The sequence below is a fragment of the Spermophilus citellus genome (genome assembly GCF_964194105.1).
Source record: "Spermophilus citellus genome assembly, chromosome: 7".
Classification (NCBI taxonomy): domain Eukaryota; kingdom Metazoa; phylum Chordata; class Mammalia; order Rodentia; family Sciuridae; genus Spermophilus; species Spermophilus citellus.
In genome coordinates this window covers 55,138,316-55,157,634 of record NC_138188.1, presented here as the reverse complement: position 1 = coordinate 55,157,634, position 19,319 = coordinate 55,138,316, and the positions used below count along the sequence as shown (strand labels likewise).

The 19,319-nt window shown below is 46.7% G+C and overlaps 1 protein-coding gene across 1 annotated transcript in view; it reads right to left on the bottom strand.

Annotated features, from left to right (window-relative positions):
- Window positions 1-18,082, bottom strand: part of LOC308652898 (WW domain-containing transcription regulator protein 1) — a 123,418-nt gene extending 105,336 nt beyond the window's left edge. Inside the window, exons 1-2 of the mRNA XM_081301029.1 lie at window positions 17,821-18,082; window positions 16,974-17,407 (exon numbers count right to left, since the gene is read on the bottom strand). Coding sequence (XP_081157155.1) covers window positions 16,974-17,404 — 431 coding nt within the window. The 5' untranslated portion in view covers window positions 17,405-17,407; window positions 17,821-18,082. The remainder of the gene's footprint in view (window positions 1-16,973; window positions 17,408-17,820) is intronic.
- Between the last annotated feature and the right edge of the window lie 1,237 nt (window positions 18,083-19,319).

Sequence of the window (19,319 nt, the reverse complement as noted above, 5' to 3'; positions counted from 1 at the left end):
ATTAGAAACTGACAAATGAAAACATTTTACATAGAGCCAATGAACTTCATTTCGATCTATTATAATAAAAAACAATTCCTAAGCTATCTCAGGAAAACGTAATATCATTTGTGGCTCATTTTTTTACTTGCTATACGGATGTATTCTTCATTGTAAAAGTCCAGAGCTAGACATATTCAGAACCATAATTATTTTATGTATCAAATCACTGGAAAATCAAAGAAAAATTAGATTTTAAAAATATTCATTTAGAAGCTCATGTTTACATTTTGGAAACAAAACCCCCTATTTGAATGGCATTAGATGTTATTTATTATACAAGGTCCTTTTATCTTGTTCTACAACATAATGTGTTTGTTTCAGTCTTGGCAGACACCACTCTCACTGTACAAAACAGACATTGTTTTAAAACCCCTTTTGTAGTAAGTGTCAGTAAATATGATCTTCACTGCTCTGCTGAAGAGACTGTGGCGACAGCGAACACCAGGGAAGTTACGACACTTTTCAGCAGCTCTCAAACCTGGGCCCCAGGAGCCCAATGCCAGTCACCTTGGTACTCCCATCACCAAGGGCTGAGAATCACACCTCCACTTGTCACCCAGCTTGGCTTTGGGGTGTGCATAGATGATGCACTTTAATTAGCCCATCCAGGGCCTACTCACACACCAGAGGTGAGCTAGACATCCCAGGCACATGCAGCTGGAAAACCTGTGCTCTTGTGGTCTTCAAGCAACTGGCCTGGGCTGGCCAGCTATTAGGGCAAATGGAAAGCATGGGCGGCGCTGGGCCCACCCCACTGTGCTGTGATTGAAATGGCTGCGCTGCTCCTTCCTTGCTCTGCTCAGTGCCAAAATTTCAGGCAAGAGCTTTGACACCTGGGATCTAACTTTTAAAATCATTTCTTTAATGTGGACAGTCCAAGCTGTCCATAATGACCCACGCTCTACTCCATTCCCACAGTTAGACATCCGTTAATGATCAATGGCTACTCGACAGCTACCAAAACGTAAGCTTCAGGTGAACACAGGGAACAACGGTCCCACTGTGCCCTGGACAGACCGCGGCCCATGGACCTGCACTTGAGAGGCCATGCTTTAAGGCCATGCTTCAAAGCCACCAACAGCCCTGGTATCCTCACCCTTCCAGGCAGAAATGCACCACCCATGACTCAAGGTTAACTTTTCTTAGACCACAGATAGGATAACAAAAAAATTTTAAAAGCCCAAGAAAAAAAGGGATTATGTGTTAAAAATACACTTGGTCGCAGCTTAACCTTTAAGTCGCAGACTTTCCTCCATCCTGAGCTTTCTTCCAAGTTTTTCTACAGTATAGATTTATGGTTTGATTCTATGCTAAAATGCAGAAGGAGGCCAACACATGCTCAGTGACACAACTATGTAAGAAGAACCTATGTTTGCCCAACGCTCCCCATACACAGGCCTGCACTTCACATAGTGCACAAAGACCACAAAAGTGAGGACTGTTGCGTCCCAAGAAAATGCAAGTGATGTTATGAGCAGCAACGTAGTTTACCGCTTCTTTTATGTTTCTGAATCCCTCCTACTAAATTCACGAGTCTGTACAAATCCCAACCCATAAGGGGCCACCAGGTGCTCCTAAAGCAGCCGAATACAACAGAACAACCTTTAAACCACAATACAAGCCCTAACTTCAAAAACTTTCTGAACTCAAACCAGTTTGATAGAATCAAATGTGGCCTGGAGAAATCACCTGCATGAATCTCAGATTCCCCTATGCCAGGTATCAGTCAGCTCTGGTTATCAGAGAAAGATAAGAAAGATAAACATTTATCTGAAACTACAGTTACATAATATGCTGAATCATAAAATTTTAACTGATCCTCTCCAAATATAATCTGCTATTTTTATGGCTATAATTTTGTATGACTCGCCTGGCAATAACAGTCCCCAGAGTTGCAAACCGTGATGAAGATTTTTGCACTGCTGGCTATGAAGACTGTAACCCCCATCCCAGAAACCAATTATATCGATTAGAGTCATATTTTTACCAGATCTGATAACATTTTGATTAGCTATAAAACACTGATTTCATGGGGCTGGGGATGTGGCTCAAGCGGTAGCGCGCTCGCCTGGCATGTGTGCGGCCCGGGTTCGATCCTCAGCACCACATACCAACAAAGATGTTGTGTCCGCCGAGAACTAAAAAATAATAAATATTAAAAAAAAAAAATTCTCTCTCTCTCTCTCTCTCCCTCCTCTTTCACTCTCTCTTTAAAAAAAAAAAAAAAAAAAACACTGATTTCAGACCACATTTTAATAGGATGCTTAAGGAAGCGAGTAGTCCTTTCCCAGAGTGCTAGACCCTCAAGCACTGCTCCTGACAGGGACTCCAGGGACGCAGGGACCTGTGGGACTGCACAGAAGGTGCTGTCCAGACCCATCCAGCCGAGATCCTTAGCCGATTTCCAAAACTAAATCACCTAGAGATATTATTCCTGAGTGCCCGGCGCCCCTGCCTCTACTCAGCCCAGGTGGAGAGAGCCTCGCTGGGCCTGTGGCACTGGGCCTGTGTCGGTCCTCCACCTCGAGAGCCGCGCCCAAGGCGGACAGCCCCCTTCGCCGTGTCCTCCCTGGAGGCCTCTCAGTCCTCAGATGTCCTCCTGCCTCTCGGGCTGTCCTCCTCCAGGTCCTTCACAAGTCTCCAGGGACATCCTGCCCCACTGTAACCTCCCTCTGAGGGACCTCATCCCACCTGGATATGAATAATTACACATAACGGGCGGGATGCCGCTCAGCGGCCGAGCACTTGCCGCGCATGCGCATCGCCAGTTCAGTGCCCAACGCTGAATACGTCTACGAATAGAGATGTATTTGGAGTCCCCGGGTAACTCCCTTGGATATCTTAATGTCACCTCAAACTCAGCATTTTATTTCTCTGCCAAACCTCCCACTACTGCCTGTCACACCCTGAGTCACCGGGCCATGCCGCTACCCTGCCAGCAGCATGCAGATCCTCCTGCCCTCTCCTGCTGTCATCTCCACCACCACACCTGGCGGTGCTCACGGATTCCCGTTTCCAGCACCCCAACCCAACTTTCCCGCGCGGCTGGATCACTGGTGTCGCCTTTCCAGAGGAGCAGATGTTCCCGGCTTGTGAATTCTGAAACTGCAATTCAAATTCCTGCCCCCATCGCTCCCAGACCACATCAGACGACCCTCAAAACCCTGGCCGGTTTCAGAGCACTGAATGCATCAACATCTTGAACTCCAAAGCCAAACCCCGTCTCTGGACCTCGGTCACCCCAGCAAGGCTCTGTACCCAGACGCCCGGCGGTACCACACTGTTTTCCAGAGTGTAATCTGTTGCTGTGCTCAAGTTGGCCCTGAAATTGTGAAGGTCAACCAGGAACAGGCAGCTGAAGCAGTGGTTCCCTCAATGTCAAAGCAACCAAGGGCTGCCCTTTTCATAAGGAGTAGATCCCTGGGAGATGCACAAGCCCCTGGGAGCAGGGGTTGCTTCTGAGGAGTAAGAACAGTGGGAGGAATGTGGTGGCTCTCCTACTGTCACCTCACACTCTTCAGCTCTGTCAGAACTTTTTGATAAGAATATGGATTGAAGCCGCCGCATGGTAGCCACACCTATAATCCCAGAAGCTCAGGAGGCTGAGGCAGGAGGATCTCAAGTTCAAAGCCAGCCTCAGCAACTCAGCAAGGCTCTTAGCAACTTAGTGAGACCCTGTCTCTAAAAAAATTACAAAATAGGCCTGGGGATGTGGCTCAGTGGTGGAGGGCCCCTGAGTTCAATCCCTGGAACCAAAAAAAAAAAAAAAAAAAAAAAAAAAAAAAAGAATAAGGATTAATTTTGTAATAAAAACAGCTTTTTAAAAACAAATCTAAAAAGAAAACCAAGTCAGCAGAAGTTACTTCTGTTCATTTTGTCACATTTAACATTTGCTTCTGTTTTCTGCTTTTTGTTGGGTTACAACAACTGTGGCCTCAATGTTTGAACACTTACTTAGGCCAAGAAATCATTAATCATTTTCATAGGCAAATTGAAAAGTCACCACAAAGGAATTTTTTTAGTGAACAATATGTATTTTTCTCCAGTCATTGTGCTCATCCTCAGTCTGTGGCTGGGAAGGCCTGCAAGGAGATTTGTCACAAAAACTATCACAAACTGCATTTATCTACAGAATTAAGGTGTACCAATGCATATTTTTAAAACAATGGGTTAGCATAGAAGCTAGAGAAACATAAAATATATTATGGTTTCAGATCACACGCAACCTTTGTGCCATAGACTTTGTTTGCACTGGAGACTCATTATTCAACCTCATGGACTGATCATTCTAAAGTTAATAAAAGGTATGACTGATTGATTGGTTGATGCATAAGGTAGTTAGAAGGACAAAAAAAAATATAGTGATCTGCATGTAAATAGATGAATAGATAGCAGTCAGAACCAAGAGACAGAGGGACAGATTAGTGCTTCCCCAACTGTCTGTGGTGAGACAGAAACTTCATTTCCAATCCAGTGTCTTCAAGAGCATGCTGTAGTCCTACTGGGACGGTCTATGCATGATTCAGACCACACATAGCTCAACACACAAATCTGATAGATCGAAACTACCAAGTTTCGATAGTTTCCCAAGACAACTATCCCAACCTTGTGCTTAGACGTCATAGCAATGTTATTTGCTCTAAAGTTTCCAAACACTCTCAACTTCTGTGTCCGGCTCCGTGTGAGTCATCCAGGCCACACTCTGCTCTCAGCCTGTGGCGCCCCATGCCATCACTCTGCGCTGTGCCCTCAGACCCCTTGCACTGGCTCTTGCCAACCGGTTGGTATATTGGTTGGACTGCGTAACACCCTGTACAGGCAGATTGATGGGTTGAACAGTCTGTGACAGCTAGATAATGAATTATGAGTCTTTGTGCAAAGAATATTTCTGGATAAGTCATCAACTATGGTTCTCTCTAAATAGGGAATTCAGAGAAGTTCAGAAAATTTCATTTTCCATTTTTCCTCCCTCTAGTAATGTTTTAGTACATATAATTTTAATAACTGAAAAAAGAAAGTCAGAAACAATTTAAGTTGGGTAACATCAATAGGGCACCAGTTAAAGAAATTTATAATCTATACAAACAATGGAACCCTATTTAGTCCATAAAGAAATAACAGCAAATGTTTATATAAAGAAAAGGAGCCAGGAGCAGTGGTGCATGCCTACAATCCCAGCAACTTGGGAGGCTGAGGCAGGAAGATTGCAAATTTGAGACCAACCTCAGCAATTTACCAAAAAAAAAAAAAAAAAGGGGGGGTAGAGTTCAGAGGTATAGAGCACCCTAAGTTCAATCCCCAGTTCCAGGGAAGAAAGAAAGAAACAGAGGGAGAGAGGGAAGGAAGGAAGGAGCTCCGAGATACACTAAGAGCAAGAAGGAAGGCCCAGCAGAGGGCTAGTGCACCGCCACTCACACTTCATCAACAGTGAGCCAAGCATGTTGGTACTCACACAGCTTCTCTGGATAAGACAAGAGGAGACAGGACCAGGGCACCAGGGAGAGGAAACAAAAGTGCTCTCATGGTACCTGCTTCTGTACTATTTAAATAGTCTGCTGTTGACATGTACTTATTACCTATTCAAAAAAATTTTAGTAGTTGAAAGAAGTCACCTGAAAATATACCTTGTGAGTTCAGAAAGCTCACCTCTGAGAGGGAAGCCACTGGTCTCTGATTGAGCATCCTCAGGTGACCAGGCCCAATGGGCCCTGGTGAGATGACTGTGGTGTCAGAACCAGTGATATCAGCCTCACAGGAACAGAGAAAACAACTCAAACCACAGCACACTCTGGAACAACCAGACCAGAGCTGTTCACTCACACGCAGAAATAGCAGCTGCAGTGGAGAGGGGCCCGAGTCGGGGCAACCCAGCAGCCCACTGACTGGAAAGCAGAGACCACCCGCCAATGTGGAAGTGCACTGCTGGACTGAGCACATGAGCGGGTGGACCTGTGGATGGAGACGTGGGAGAGGAGCTACTGTGAGTGCTGTGACTCCCACCCCCTCAGGCTGGCATGCAGCGCTTGGCCCCTAAATGATTAGGAAGACCCCAACACAGGGGACAGTGGTGAGGTCCTATGCTGCAGGGAGGTAAAGCCAGGGCTGCTATATCTCAAATTTAAGGGGTAAGGAAGTTGATATTTATTTACTAACAAAGGTCTGCATACTCACCCTCGGAGCTGTAGGCTTCAGCCCACATCAGACCAGGTTCTGCCCAGCCTCAAAACATAGCCTCAGCATTTCTGGCTCCCCACTTCTCTCCTGAAAGGCTTGTCCACATCCTTTCCATTCTCGAGACTTCATTTATGTCCACCCACCTTTACAGAGTCTTCTCTGAACATCTACCCTTTGTTCATCTTTCTCTCCATGACATTTAGTATCTGAAGCCCCAATTCTAAAAATTCAGTCCAAGAGGCACAAACATGATGGAATTCCATTCTTGAACACAGCAGAGAAAGTCTTATGTGTATGAAAATGGCTCAAAAGCCGAGCTTGGTAGTGCACGCCTATAATCTCAGCAGCTCAGGAGGCTGAGGCAGGAGGATCACAAGTTCAAAGCCAGCCTCAGCAATGTAGCAAGGTCCTAAGCAACTCATGAAATCCTGTCTCTAAATAAAATATAAAAAGGGGGGTGGGGATGTGGCTCAGTGGTTAAGTGTCCCTGGACAATCTCTGATACTAAAAGGAAAAGGAAAATGGCTCAGAGAAAATATGGCAAGATTCCTTCCTTTTTTCCTTGTTAAACACTACTGTAGCCAGGCACTGGACTCAGGCTATACAATGCAGGCAGGACAAACATCATTCTTGCCTTGGTGGAGGTTCAGTGCAATAAGAAAGGGAAATTAACTGGGCCTCGGGGCGCATGACTACAACGCCAGCCACTGGGGAGGCTAAGACAGGACAATCACAAGTTCAAGGCCAACCAAAAAAGAGAGAGAAATTATCGAACAGTAATGCAGGAGCAGTACAAAGGCTGGGGAGACACAGACCACAGAAACATCTTGACTAGAGTGGGGCTGTGACTCAGGGGAAACCCATAGGAGATGGCCAAGGAGCTGAGGCCTAAAGGCAATGAGGAGTGAACTAAGCAAAGAGCAGGGAAATAATGTTCCAGGCACAGGTAACAGCCTGTGCCAAGCTCCGGGGGCCAGAGGGAGAGTAGCCAGTGGAAGAAACCAACAGATATTCAGTAGGCTACAAGTTTCAGACCTGCAACCACAGTAAGACAGACTGAGGACACGCCTCTAGGAGATTCCAACCCACCAGGCAGGGACCCTCTACCCTGGGTCTAGCAGCACCTGGCTGGAACCAGCCACTTAGCCTGCCTTTGTCTGTGTTCCCTTTCATTCCACGGAGGTGTCAGCTGCTTCAGACTCGGAAACCAGGGGAACCAGCCACACATTCTGCTCAGGAACATACACTTGTGGGCATCTAGAGCAGCACAATGAACTTTAGTTGTAAACTGCCTGAAATAACCAAAGATCTTTTAGATGGCACATGGGAAGGCCATGGGAGAGCAGCCCCATCACCGCTGAACAGAACCTAACGGGCCAACGTGCCGCTGCACCTGCCAGGCACAGTCTGAGAAGGATATCACCTTCCCTTCCTGCTTATCATCTGCTGTGCCACCACAGAATGTGAAACAAAATCAGCAAGTCCAGGACAGAGGCCAAGGGAATGCACGAGACTCACCATTGGCCACTAACAAATCCTGAGGTGACTCTCAGTTAAAATTTTAGCAATCACTGTGTCCAGTTCATTTCTAAAGAGAACACAGGCCACTCCCAGAGACCATCTCTTTAGTAATAAAATTCCAGACTCCAGATGCTGAAGTTGAGCTAAAAGATTCCCCACACCTCCCCAAATCCACCAATCTCCATTCTCTTTGCCTTCTTCCTGTCTCCTGCAGTTTGTTGTTGTTTTTTGGTTGTTGTTGTTTTGTTTTTGGTACTGAGGATTGAACCCAAGTGCTCTTTCCCGCTGAGTTAAATCCTCAGCCTTTTATTTTTTATTTGGAGACAGAGTCTTGCTAAGTTACCCAGGCTGGTCTAAGACTCCAGCCTCAGCCTCCTGACTAGCTAGAGTTCCAAGAGTACACCACCACCTGGCTACTCTCCCATGCCTTCATAACTGCCCCGAGCACCAAGTTAAACAGAAACATTGTTTGGGGGATTCATGACTAAATTTCTGTATAAAGGCAGAAACTACAACAATCATCCATAGTCTCATAAATGACTGCTATAAGCGTATTCCTATATATTCTTCTTTCTCTTTTTCCTCTCTCCTCCTCACACAGAGTTTTAAAAATAAAATCAGGAATATGGTGCTAGCACACTGTCTTGTGATTCCTGGATTTCTTGTCTATCTCCCACTTGTTGGATGTTTAGGGCCACTTCTATCTCCATATTCTAGTCTCTGACACTCAGTAAGTATTAGCAGCTGCTGTATCAAGAAATAAAAATACAACACACACACACAAAGCACACTGAAAAGAAAAATTAACTCGCTTCAAACATGAAAGTCTCTACTATAAAAACAATAGAGAAGGTCACAAAAGGGTTTTCCAAAGTGTAGCCTGAGGAAATCGTCTGAGTGTGTGTTAACAGATGATAGTTAGAATAAAAATGACCAAATCCAAATAAGCTTGCGAAATATTGACGGAAGCAAAAATAAACCAGTTTTCTAATAGGAGTCTCTGGCCTCTTTAATGCATTTTGTGCATTAAAGGGATAAAGTGCACACACATTGCAAACCTATCAGTCCAGAAGCCCTTTGTTCACAGAGGGTCTGAATGAACTGGGGTTCTGAAGAATATAATGCTCCACCAACATTTTGAATAAAAACATTTACAGGCCCCAGCAGAAAAGCAGACATCTGCCCTCCTAAACCAGGCATGATGGTGCACACCTGGAATCCCAGCTACTTGGAAGGCTGAGGACTGCAGGTTCAAGGTTGGCCTTGGCAACCTAGGAAAGCCCCATCTTGAAAATATAAAGGGCTGGGATATAGTCAGTGATAGAGCTCCCTGCATTTAATTCTTAGTACAAAAAAAAAAAAAAAAAAAAGCTTCCCTGCAATAGTAGGCTAATTACTTCAGTCCTCAGTTTTCCAAATCATTCTTTCAAAAACACTGTGCCTTAGATTAGATGATTTCACACTTCCTATCACCCTCTTCTGGGTCATGTATTTAATTGAGGCAGGAGGGCAAAAAAAGAGGCTGAGACTGAAATTCCTATATGTCTTAATTTGTTAACAAACTTAGACACAATGCTGCCTCGAACTTAATTTTCAAACAATGTCCACAAATTATAAAGACAAATTAATAACATTATCTAATCAACCCTGACAACAAATCCAAACTGCCCGACCTGGACATCAGCTGGTATGCTGAGAGACTCTGTGGTCTGTTCCCACCCCACTGTCATAGCACATTCTCTCTAAAGTGATATGGACTGATTTATGCTGGAAATCTTAATGAGAATTTAAAAATTAACAGGCACCATAGGTGTGCTCCCCATTTCTGGTTTGGGGAGTTTTCTGCATCTCTATCTCACCACCAAGGATAACTCCAAATGGGGTCACTCAGCTCAGAAGCAAGCGCTAATGGTCCTTCCACCACTCTAGTCGTGGGCACCAAGGACACTTCGTCCCAGGGCCCGAGTGTGGGCATGTAATGGGCTTGAGACAGCATGGCATGACGGCGGGCACACAGGTTTTGGAAAGGTGCAATTCCAATCCCATCTGTGCCACTCACCTGTTACCTGACCCTGGGACATTTATTTAACCTCACTGGGCTTCAGTTTCCTCAACGGTAGATGAGATAATAATATGTACCTATTGACAGGATCACTGTCACAGCTAAAAGAAAGAATAAATGTAACCTTGTCCCCAGGGTTGTGAAAAAAGGTCCTATTCACATGTGATTCTGGGACTCTTTCTCTCTCTCCCATGAACTAACTCAACTTGGGGACAGACCAGGCCACCAACAAATGGCTATTTTCCCCCCTTTCTCAACCCCCCCTTCTCTAACCCCCACACACAAAAAGTTCCAACCAGTAGCCACAAGCCAAATCCCCCAATATAAAAGGCAGATGCTCCTCAGAAGGGGTGGGTGTCTGCCCAAGGCCCTGAGGTGAGGGAGCGACCAGGGTGAGACTCCTGACAGATTTCTTAATAAGAAGATGAACTCTCAATTTAAAGATTGACTTTCAGCTGCAGATCCCATTTGTCTTTCAAAGCCTCAGCTGTAACTAGGAGTCAAAAACAGCCTTACCCTCCTGTCGGTGCTGCTTCGTCTATCTGGCTGGCTAGACTGCTAGGAGTTGGGTGAGAGGAAAGGGAGGAAGGCAAGAACTAACTTGTACTGAATCTCTACTGAGTGCCATGTGCTTTAAGCATGCTATCTTATCTAATCTTTCTTTCTTCTTTACTGTTAAAGCCAAGGGAGCTTTGCCACTGGCTTACACACCCAACACTTTTACTAGTTTTTTTGAGACAAGGTCTCAATAAGTGGCTGAGCCTGGCCTCAAATTTGGAGATCCTCTTGCCTCAGCCTCCCACATAACTGGGATTACAGGTATGTGTCATCACACCCAGCTTCATCTGACCTTTCAAACTACCATGAAACAGGTACTTCTATCTTCATGTTATAGACATGGAAACTGAGACAGCTGGCATTGATTTTGAATGGCAAAAGGCCTTCATGAAAACAGGTACACAATATGTCATTCAAAGGCAAAACACACACAAAAAAATGAAACTTTTTAAAGAAAATAAATGTAGAAAAACTTTCAAAGTAATATGGTCAGATAGGAAAAGATCTGAAAATTTTATGTTCCAAAGACCATTCTTAAGAAGTTACTCAAATAAGCCAGAACATGAGGGCATAAACGAACACACACACACCTGGGGAAAGGCAACAGCACCTCTGCCCTACCGCCCTACAGCAGTCCCACCGTGAGGGCCCTGCAGCGGGCCAGCAACCCTCAGTCCACAAGGGTACAGGGACGAGGAATGCAGGAATAAAGCTCAGGGAAAGGAGACTGGAGAGAACAGACGGAACTCAAAGTCCAGAAAATTAATTAAGTCATAATAAGGAAAATAACACATAGGCATATTAAAAGGCAATTTTAAATAAAAATATTATTTAATTAAGTCACGGTCCAAGTATGAAGAAACTAAAAAGTGCGACAAATATAAACAACTGGTGCAGAGAGAGGAGGAAAAGCCCACCAGCTGGTGTGGGGGCATTCTGTATGGGTGGTCCCCATTGTCCTGACACCGTACTAGCATGCAGGGCGATGGACTACTTACAGGTCTGTAATTGTACAGAGGCCACCTCTGGGTTCGACCTTAAGAATATTTATGGGGCTGGGGCTGGAGCTCAACCGTAGAGTGTTCACCTAGCACATGCGAGGCCCTGGGTTTGAGCCTCAGCACCACATAAAAGTAAAAAAATAAAATAAGGGTATTGTGTCCAACTACAACTAGAAGAATAAATATATTTTTTAAAAGAATCCTTTATGAATAGGAAGGTGACCTTTGGGGCAAAGCACAAGTATAAGCAATAAGTTCAGAGTCTTGGAACATTAAGGTGTCATGGCCAAAAAGTGATTGGCAGACTGGTATTGATCAAAACCACTCACTCACAAAGCAGCAAGTCTAGGAAACTATCAAAAGGGACCAAATAGTAACCAAGGTGACCTACCAGACACTTAAACATTTTTTAAATTTTTTATTCTTTTGCAGTAATGGGGATTGATCCTAGGGGTGCTCTGAACTACATCCCCAGCCCTTTTTAATTTCTTTAATTTTGAGACAGGATCTCACTAAATTGCCTAGGCTGGCCTCAAGTTTGCTGTTCTGCTGCCTCAGTCTCCCTAGTACCTGGGATTATAGGCCTTCACTACCATGCCCAGGAAACTTAAGATAATTTAAATAATAAACTTGAGAGAGGAAGAAGAAAACTAGTTTAAGGAACTACATTCTCTCCTACATAAGAAGCTTAAAGTTGACAAATCAAAAAAAAAATGATGATAAACTGGGCGTGGTGGCACAGGCCTATAACCCCAGGGACTCAGGAGGCCGAAGCAGGAGGATCTCCAGTTTGAACTTAGCAATACCCTGTATCAAAATAAAGAATAAAAATGGCTCAGTAGCTCAGTAGTAAAGCACCCTTGCAAGGTCAATCCCCAGTAAAAAAAAAAAAAAAAAAAAGGAAGGGGAGTAAAAGTATATATCACTAAGGGTTAAGAAGATAACGACCTAAGGCTGGATTGTGACTCAGTGGTAGAGTGCTCACCTAGCACGTGTGTGGCCCTGGGTTTGAACCTCAGCAACACATAAAGATAAATAAAATAAAGCTATTGTGTGTAACTACAACTTAAAAAAAAAAAAAAAGAAGAAGATAATGATCTAAAAATTCAAGACAGAAAAAGTTTTTAAAAAATTTTAAAACATTCCACTCTGTGAGCCTTGAAGAAGTAAAAGAAAACACTGTTTTTAACAAAAGTCCTTCTGTACAACTGGGTTTACCAAGTGTATAGAGATCCCTTTGACAAAAATAATTATTTTACCACAATTTCAGAGAATGCCAAACAATGAAATTATTCCTAAAATTAGGAGTGGCAGTCAAATGTCATAGTTGGACTTGTACAGAAGAACAAGATAAAAATCTTTTTTCTTAAAAGAATTATGTTATTCAAATAAAAGTTTTCTACAATAGGCTGTAAAATAAAAAAGGAAAAATCTACTGAAGCTAGATCACTTTCTTTTTTACAATTCTTTGTTTTCTGGTTTATGTACAAAAGAATATGTACTGCATTATAACCAGAAACTTTTCAAATGTTCAATGTGACCCATGTTCAAAGTCAATGCTTCAAAGCCAGCCTCAGCCACAGCAAGGCGCTAAGCAACTCAGTGAGACCCTGTCTCTAAATAAAACACAAAATAGGGCTGGGGGTGCTGCTCAGTGGTCCAGTGCCCCTGAGTTCAATCCCAGTGCTTCTAGTTGCTTGGCACTTAAGCAGCCAGTAGAGGACAGGAGGCGCAATGCCAGGGTTCTCAGAGGCCACGTGGTTTTCTGCTGTTACCTGAATGCTGCAGAAAAGCCATGGTTGCTCTGGAAGGGGAACCTTCAAGAGGTACCCATCACATACCTGGGAATACCTTACCTGAAAAAGTGACAAAGACTTCTTAAAGTCTCTTAAAGATCAAGGCTGTTTCCCACAAGCCTCTGTGTTCAACCAGGGAAGTGACAAGGGCAAAAGGTGGGGGAGGGGAAAGGAAAACCACTTCAGGGTCCTCCACTAAAAGCATATGCCTTTCCAGAAGGTCTTCAACCCTCCTGGGCCTCAGCTTTCTAATAAAAAACCAAAACAAATAGAAAAAAAAATTTGATCCTTGTCAATTCTAAAATCCTTACACTCTTCAACTCCCAACAGAGGCAAGGCTAAGGCTCTTCTGCTAGCCCATTTCACACAGGCTGGGCCAAGTAAAGACCAGATTGTCACCACCATTTTCAAGCCCCTACTTTTTTTTAGTGCCAGGAATTGAGCCCAGGGGTGCTTAACCACTGGGCCGCATCCCCAGCCCTTTTGATTTTAATGTGTTTATTATTTTATTTTGAGATAGGGTCTGGGTAAGTTGCGTAGGAGATCACTAAATTGGTGAGGCTGGCCTAGAACTTGCAATCCTCCTTCCATCCTCCTGCACCAGCCTTCAGAGGTGCTGGGGTCACAGCCATGCACCAGGCACGGCTCAAACTCCTTAATCTCCCCAAATGCATTGCCTTTTGAGGCTGAATGACATTTAACTTTTACCTTATTCAAACTTTAAATAAAGCTCTGAAGGCAAGAACTTTTGACAGATGGTTTATTCTGAAAGATAATAGTCACAATGACTTAATTTCTTAAAGCCTCTTCACCCAGTAAACCAGAACACTTTTCAGGATGGCATTAGATGAGGCCAGCCTACTTCTGGTGGGTTGTTTTGTGTTTGTTTTCTTCCAGCTGTCTGGTCTTGACTGTCTATTCAAAGTGAAAGGAAGATGCCCTCTGCTGTGGGTAGGGGGATGGGCAGAAATGGATCACAGCAACTTCTGCCAAAATTTCCATTTTTGCCCCAGATCACAAACAGTCCTGGGTTTCACTAATCATTCAAAATACATGTATAAAAGGAATTGTTGCTGTTGTTGTTGTTTATGGGGGTCTTTTGTTTTTTAAATCTAGCTTTCCGCAGATATGAAGGCAGACCGAGCTCTTTCTTTTTCTTGTCTTTTTTTTTTTTTTTTTTTTTTTTTTTTGGTGCTAGAGATTGACTCCAGGGATGCTTCACCACTGAGCTACATTCCCAGGCTTTTTTGTAATTTTTTTATTGAGATAGAATCTTACTAAATTTCCCAGGTTGGCCTTGAACTGGCCTTAATCCTGCCTCAGCCTCCCAAGTCACTAGGATCACAGGTGTGTGCTACTGCCCCCAGCCCCAGCTCATATTTCAGATTTTCAGCAATCACATTTACACTGATCATATACCACATAAGTATGTATTCATACACAGTTTAAAAACTGTCTAAGCCAGGCATGGTGGTGCATGTCTGTAATCCCAGCAGCTTGGGAGGCTGAGGCAGGAGGATCAAGAGGTCAAAGCCAGACTCAGAAATTTAGGGAGGTGCTAAGCAACTCAGTGAGACCCTGTCTCTAAATAAAATACAAAAACAGGGCTGAGGATGTGGCTCAGTGGTTGAGTGTCCCTGAGTTCAATCCCCTGTATCAAAAAAAAAAAAAAAAAAAAACTGAGTCCAGAAAGTTTAAATTATTAAATTATTGTAAATTACTGAATCTATATTTAAGTGCATTTTTTTTTGGGGGGGGGGGGTGATGCTGGGGATTGAACCCAGGGCCTTGTGCATTCGAGGGAAGCACTGTACCAACTGAGCTATAGCCCCAGCCCTTTATTTATTACTAAGTCCATTTTGATAAATCACCATAAAATAGGTAAAACTGCATTAACCTAAGTGAACTTAATACATGATGCTAACTATTTTGGATCTGTATGCAGTAAAGAAACTAATGTCATCCTTTGGAACGATATCACTTTCAGAAAAATGTCATATTATCATATCATATACTTGACTTCCACCAGTCACTTGGAAATCAAAGCACTGGGCACATGTCTACACTACAACTCAGTGACCCAGAGAAGATAGGCTGTCAAACAAATGAACTTTAGGTCTCTTTCAGGGTCTCAGTATTATGCCAACCCCAGAAACCCAAAAGAAAAAAAAAACGACTCTTACATAAAGATGCCAACAATTGGCTGGACACAGTGCACACACCTGTAATCCTTGAAGCTCGGGAGGCTGAGGCAGGAGGATTGTGAATTCAAAGCCAGCCTCGGTAAAAATGAAACACCAGGCAACTCAGTGAAACCCTGTCTCTAAATAAAATACAAAACAGAGGTGGGAATGTGACTCAGTGGCCCAGTGCTCCTGAGTTCAATCTCCCGTACCACTCCCCGCCCCCCCCCCCAAAAAAAATGATGCCAACAGCTTGGGGACAAGGAGAGACTAAGAACTGGTCATCTCTGGGCATATGTGCCTAAGGACTTCTCACACCCAGTACCAGATACTAGTGGCCGAAGAAGGGCTGGACTAAGCTTTCAAAATAGCACACAAGGTGTTAATATTTCAAACTTTTCAACACAGTTTTTGAAATAAAGTCTACTCCACCAAAGAAATATGGGCTTTAAAATGAACTCTGAGGCAAGTTCTTAGGCATCTCTCTCACTGAGCCAATGCCAGCCAGGGCAGGCAGTCCTACACCAAGCAAACCATCAGGCTCAGCTCCCAGCCAGGCCTGAACAGCCTAACCCTGCAGCCTCCTAGGCATACTTCCAGTCCCAGCAGTGTTTCTGATTGGCAAAGTAATAATTTAGGGTACCCCAGGTGAACCGATCTCCTCTAGTGTTTGAGAATGCATTTTCCTCTACAATCCAATTTGAAAATTCAAATCTACTGTAAAAGTCATTACATCAAAAAGTTCAAACAGCTGGGTGCAAGTGGCACATGCCTATAATCCCAGCAACTGGGGAGGCTGAGGCAGGAGGATCCAAGTTCCAGGCCAGCCTCAGCATTAAGTGAGGCCCTAAGCAACCTAGCAAGACCCTGTTTCAAAATAAAACATAAAAAGAGCTGGGGATGTAGTTCAAATCCCAGTTTAAAAAAAAAAAAAAAAAAAAAGCTAGAATAATTAAGGGAAGCAGGGTAACGAGGGAGACTCCTGACTGGACAGTATTTTAGGTAACCAAGTGTGACATAATAAAACTCCTGACCCAATTTCCACACGATCGTGTTCCAGCCCACAGCTACTGACATCACTGTGCTCTGTGGTCATTACGTCACCCGGTTGGAAGCAGTGCGGCCTACCAGGCCCTGTTCACTCTTCCAGCTTGCTTCTACCAAGAGACTAGAGGCTGCCGATCCTCTACCAGGACTGCTTCTCCCAACTCTTCCCTCTACATCTTGGTGTCACATCCCTATGGACCTGGCTGTGGGCTGGCTATCTGATCTAGAGACCTCAGTGAAGACACGGGGGCTAAGGGCCCATGTCACCTACAGGTTTTATGGGAATCCCCCCCCCCAAAACTTATTTTCTCCGAAGTGTGAGAGTTTCTAAGTCCTGAATCTGTTGGGTCTTCCAGGTCCATGAACAAACTTCACAGACTTTGCTGTTTCTGATCCCTTATAAGCCCATCTCCCAGATACTCGCCCCCTACAACTTTCAGCTTTCCAAGTCTTGAAAGGAAAGCACTTACAGTCCCTCCTTGCCACCCCCCCCCCCCCGCCGCCGCCGCCGCCACACACAAGCACACGCTCACACTCGCGCGCTCGCCAGGCACCGCGCAGTGGCCCCCTTGGCTCCAGGCTGACTTACTTGAGGAAGTACGGCTGCCCAGTGGCGGTGAAGGCCATCTCCCAGCCTGGGGGCAGCGGCAGCTCGTCTGTCACGTCGTAGGACTGCTGGCGGAGGTGCGCGTGCTGCTGCGCGGAGCTGGCCGCAGCGCCCGCACCGGTGCCCAGCTGCAGGGATGCGGGAGAGGAATGCGAGCGGACGTGCTGCGCGCCGCCGGCCAGCCGCGGCCCGGGGTGGCCGCCCGACGAGTCGGTACTGGACTGCCGAGAGTGCGAGCCCGAGTCGGGCTCCTTGAAGAAGGACTCCGGCAGGATCTTCTTCCGCCACGAGCTGGGCTTCGGGTTCATGACAGAGTTAAAGAGGGCCTCGAGGTCCGTGTCGAGGTCCTGCGTGACGTGGATCACTTGCTGCCCGGGCGGCGGGAGCGGTGGGGGCGCCGAGGACGGATTCATCTTCTGCAAGAGGAAGGCAGATCAGATTAGCCTTTAGTTCAAGTTGGAGGGAGGAGTTGGGATGGGGAGGGAATAGGGAGAAGAGAAATAGAGGACACAGTTAGGTGTCCATACAGGGATCCCGGACACCAGCGGCAAGCCCAGCCGGATGGGGGAGGGGTCCCTCCTGACCTCCAGAATTATGCAACTTTCCTGAAGCCAAGAAGTTGCCGGGAGGAGGAGGAGCGGGGAGGTGGAGAGCAGCTGCACTGAGACGCTGCTGAACTGAGGTGGCAAAGGACCGGTCGTAGCTTTCCAGGGAAGGAGGCCCCCCGAACAAGTCAATCGGGCCAAGTCCGCGGAGTCGCCTCTCCGAAAACCGGAGGACACCGCTTCCTGGAGTAGTGCGGGCGAGCGGGCGCGCCAGCGGGCACTACCTGGGCGCGCAGCGAAGCCGAACCCGAACGCGCGGCGGCCGCCGTCCCGCCGGAGCTGGCCGTCGGCCCGAGTCGCCGGGGTGCGTCCGGAGCTGGCGGAGGTGGAGCCCCGCCCCCGCTGGCAAATCTCAACTGGACTTGGTGCCCGGCCGCCGAGGGACTTGCGCGCTCACATCCCCCGAGCCGGCCTCAGGCGCTCGCGCGTGGCGACAAGGAGGCGCAGAAGCAGCAGACGGCGCAGCCACAGCAGCTCCCGAACTGTCCCATAAACAAAGTTTGAAGCAAACTCCCACCCCCAGGAAAGAGGCGGGCCCGAAAGTTGAGCTGTTGAATTATGCATGATCTCCAAGTCCAGAGCGGCCAGTCCCGTTGGCCCCTCCTCTTCCTCCTCCTCCTCCCACCCGGGCTCCAGAAAACCCTGGGCGTGATGGGTACTTTACAGGGTAAGAGGAGCCGGGTGCCCCCCTCCCACCCACTCCTCCCGGCGGCGCGGACCTCTCCCGCGGAGCCCTGGGTCTGCATTCCTTTGCGTTTACCACGGACTTGGGGCGGGATCAAAGGGAAAGTGGCCCGAGCCTGTTTAATCAAGGGCTTGTGGACCGAAACCAAGCCTGAGGTGGCGGAGGGCACGCGGGTGAGGGGCCGAGGACGAAAAAGGGTCGGTCCTGGGCGCTGCGCCTTCCTTCCAGCAGGGCGCGGAGCCTCAGGCACCGGGAGGGCTGCACTGACCCGCAGTTCTGGCAGAGGTCAGGCCAGACTGCGCCCGGCGCGGGGAGACACCGAGAAGGCCAGCCTTTCTTCGGGAGGCTGCTTAGCGCTTGTGACCATATTTGGTCTGGTGAGAAGGCATCTTGGCTGCTTGGCCTTCAATTGTCTGCTAGAGCGCAGACGGTGCCCAGAAAGTGCCTCTGTTGCCGGAGGCGCAGCTTCGCCCACGGGTGGGTTGTAAACAACCTTCAAATCATTCACCAACCCTTCATTTCCTCCACTGGGTGAAGGGCCAGAAGGGGTAAAGAAGAAACCGGATCAAAACTGGGTGCTGGAAGGGGAGAGCAGTTGCGCCCCCCTCCCCCCGCGACATCCGCGCGGGTAGTGGGAGGATTGGAATGTCCCTGACGCCCTCCAGGGAGCCTGCAGCCAGGATGGAACACAGGCAGGTGGCTGGGAGTAGAGAGGGTGCGCCAGTGACCCGGAAAAAGCCACCCACCCTCCCACTGCCTGGATAAGGGCAAGGGGAAGACCCCCGCCTCAGGGAGGAGGTCTGGCCTGGAGAGACAGCTGCGGGGAAGTGGGAGGCGGCCTCGCCCTCCGCAGCAGCTCAATTCCTTCCCTCCCTCGTCCCTTTTCCCTTACCCGAAAAGAAGAGATGGCTGCAAGGTAAGTTAGGCTCCAGGAGGCCCCCACCCTTCCCACTGACCCAAATAGAGGTTTATTAAAGAAGCCAAGGGGACGATATATGTTCCGCCCTTTGCTCAGCACTGGGCCACCTACACACCGCT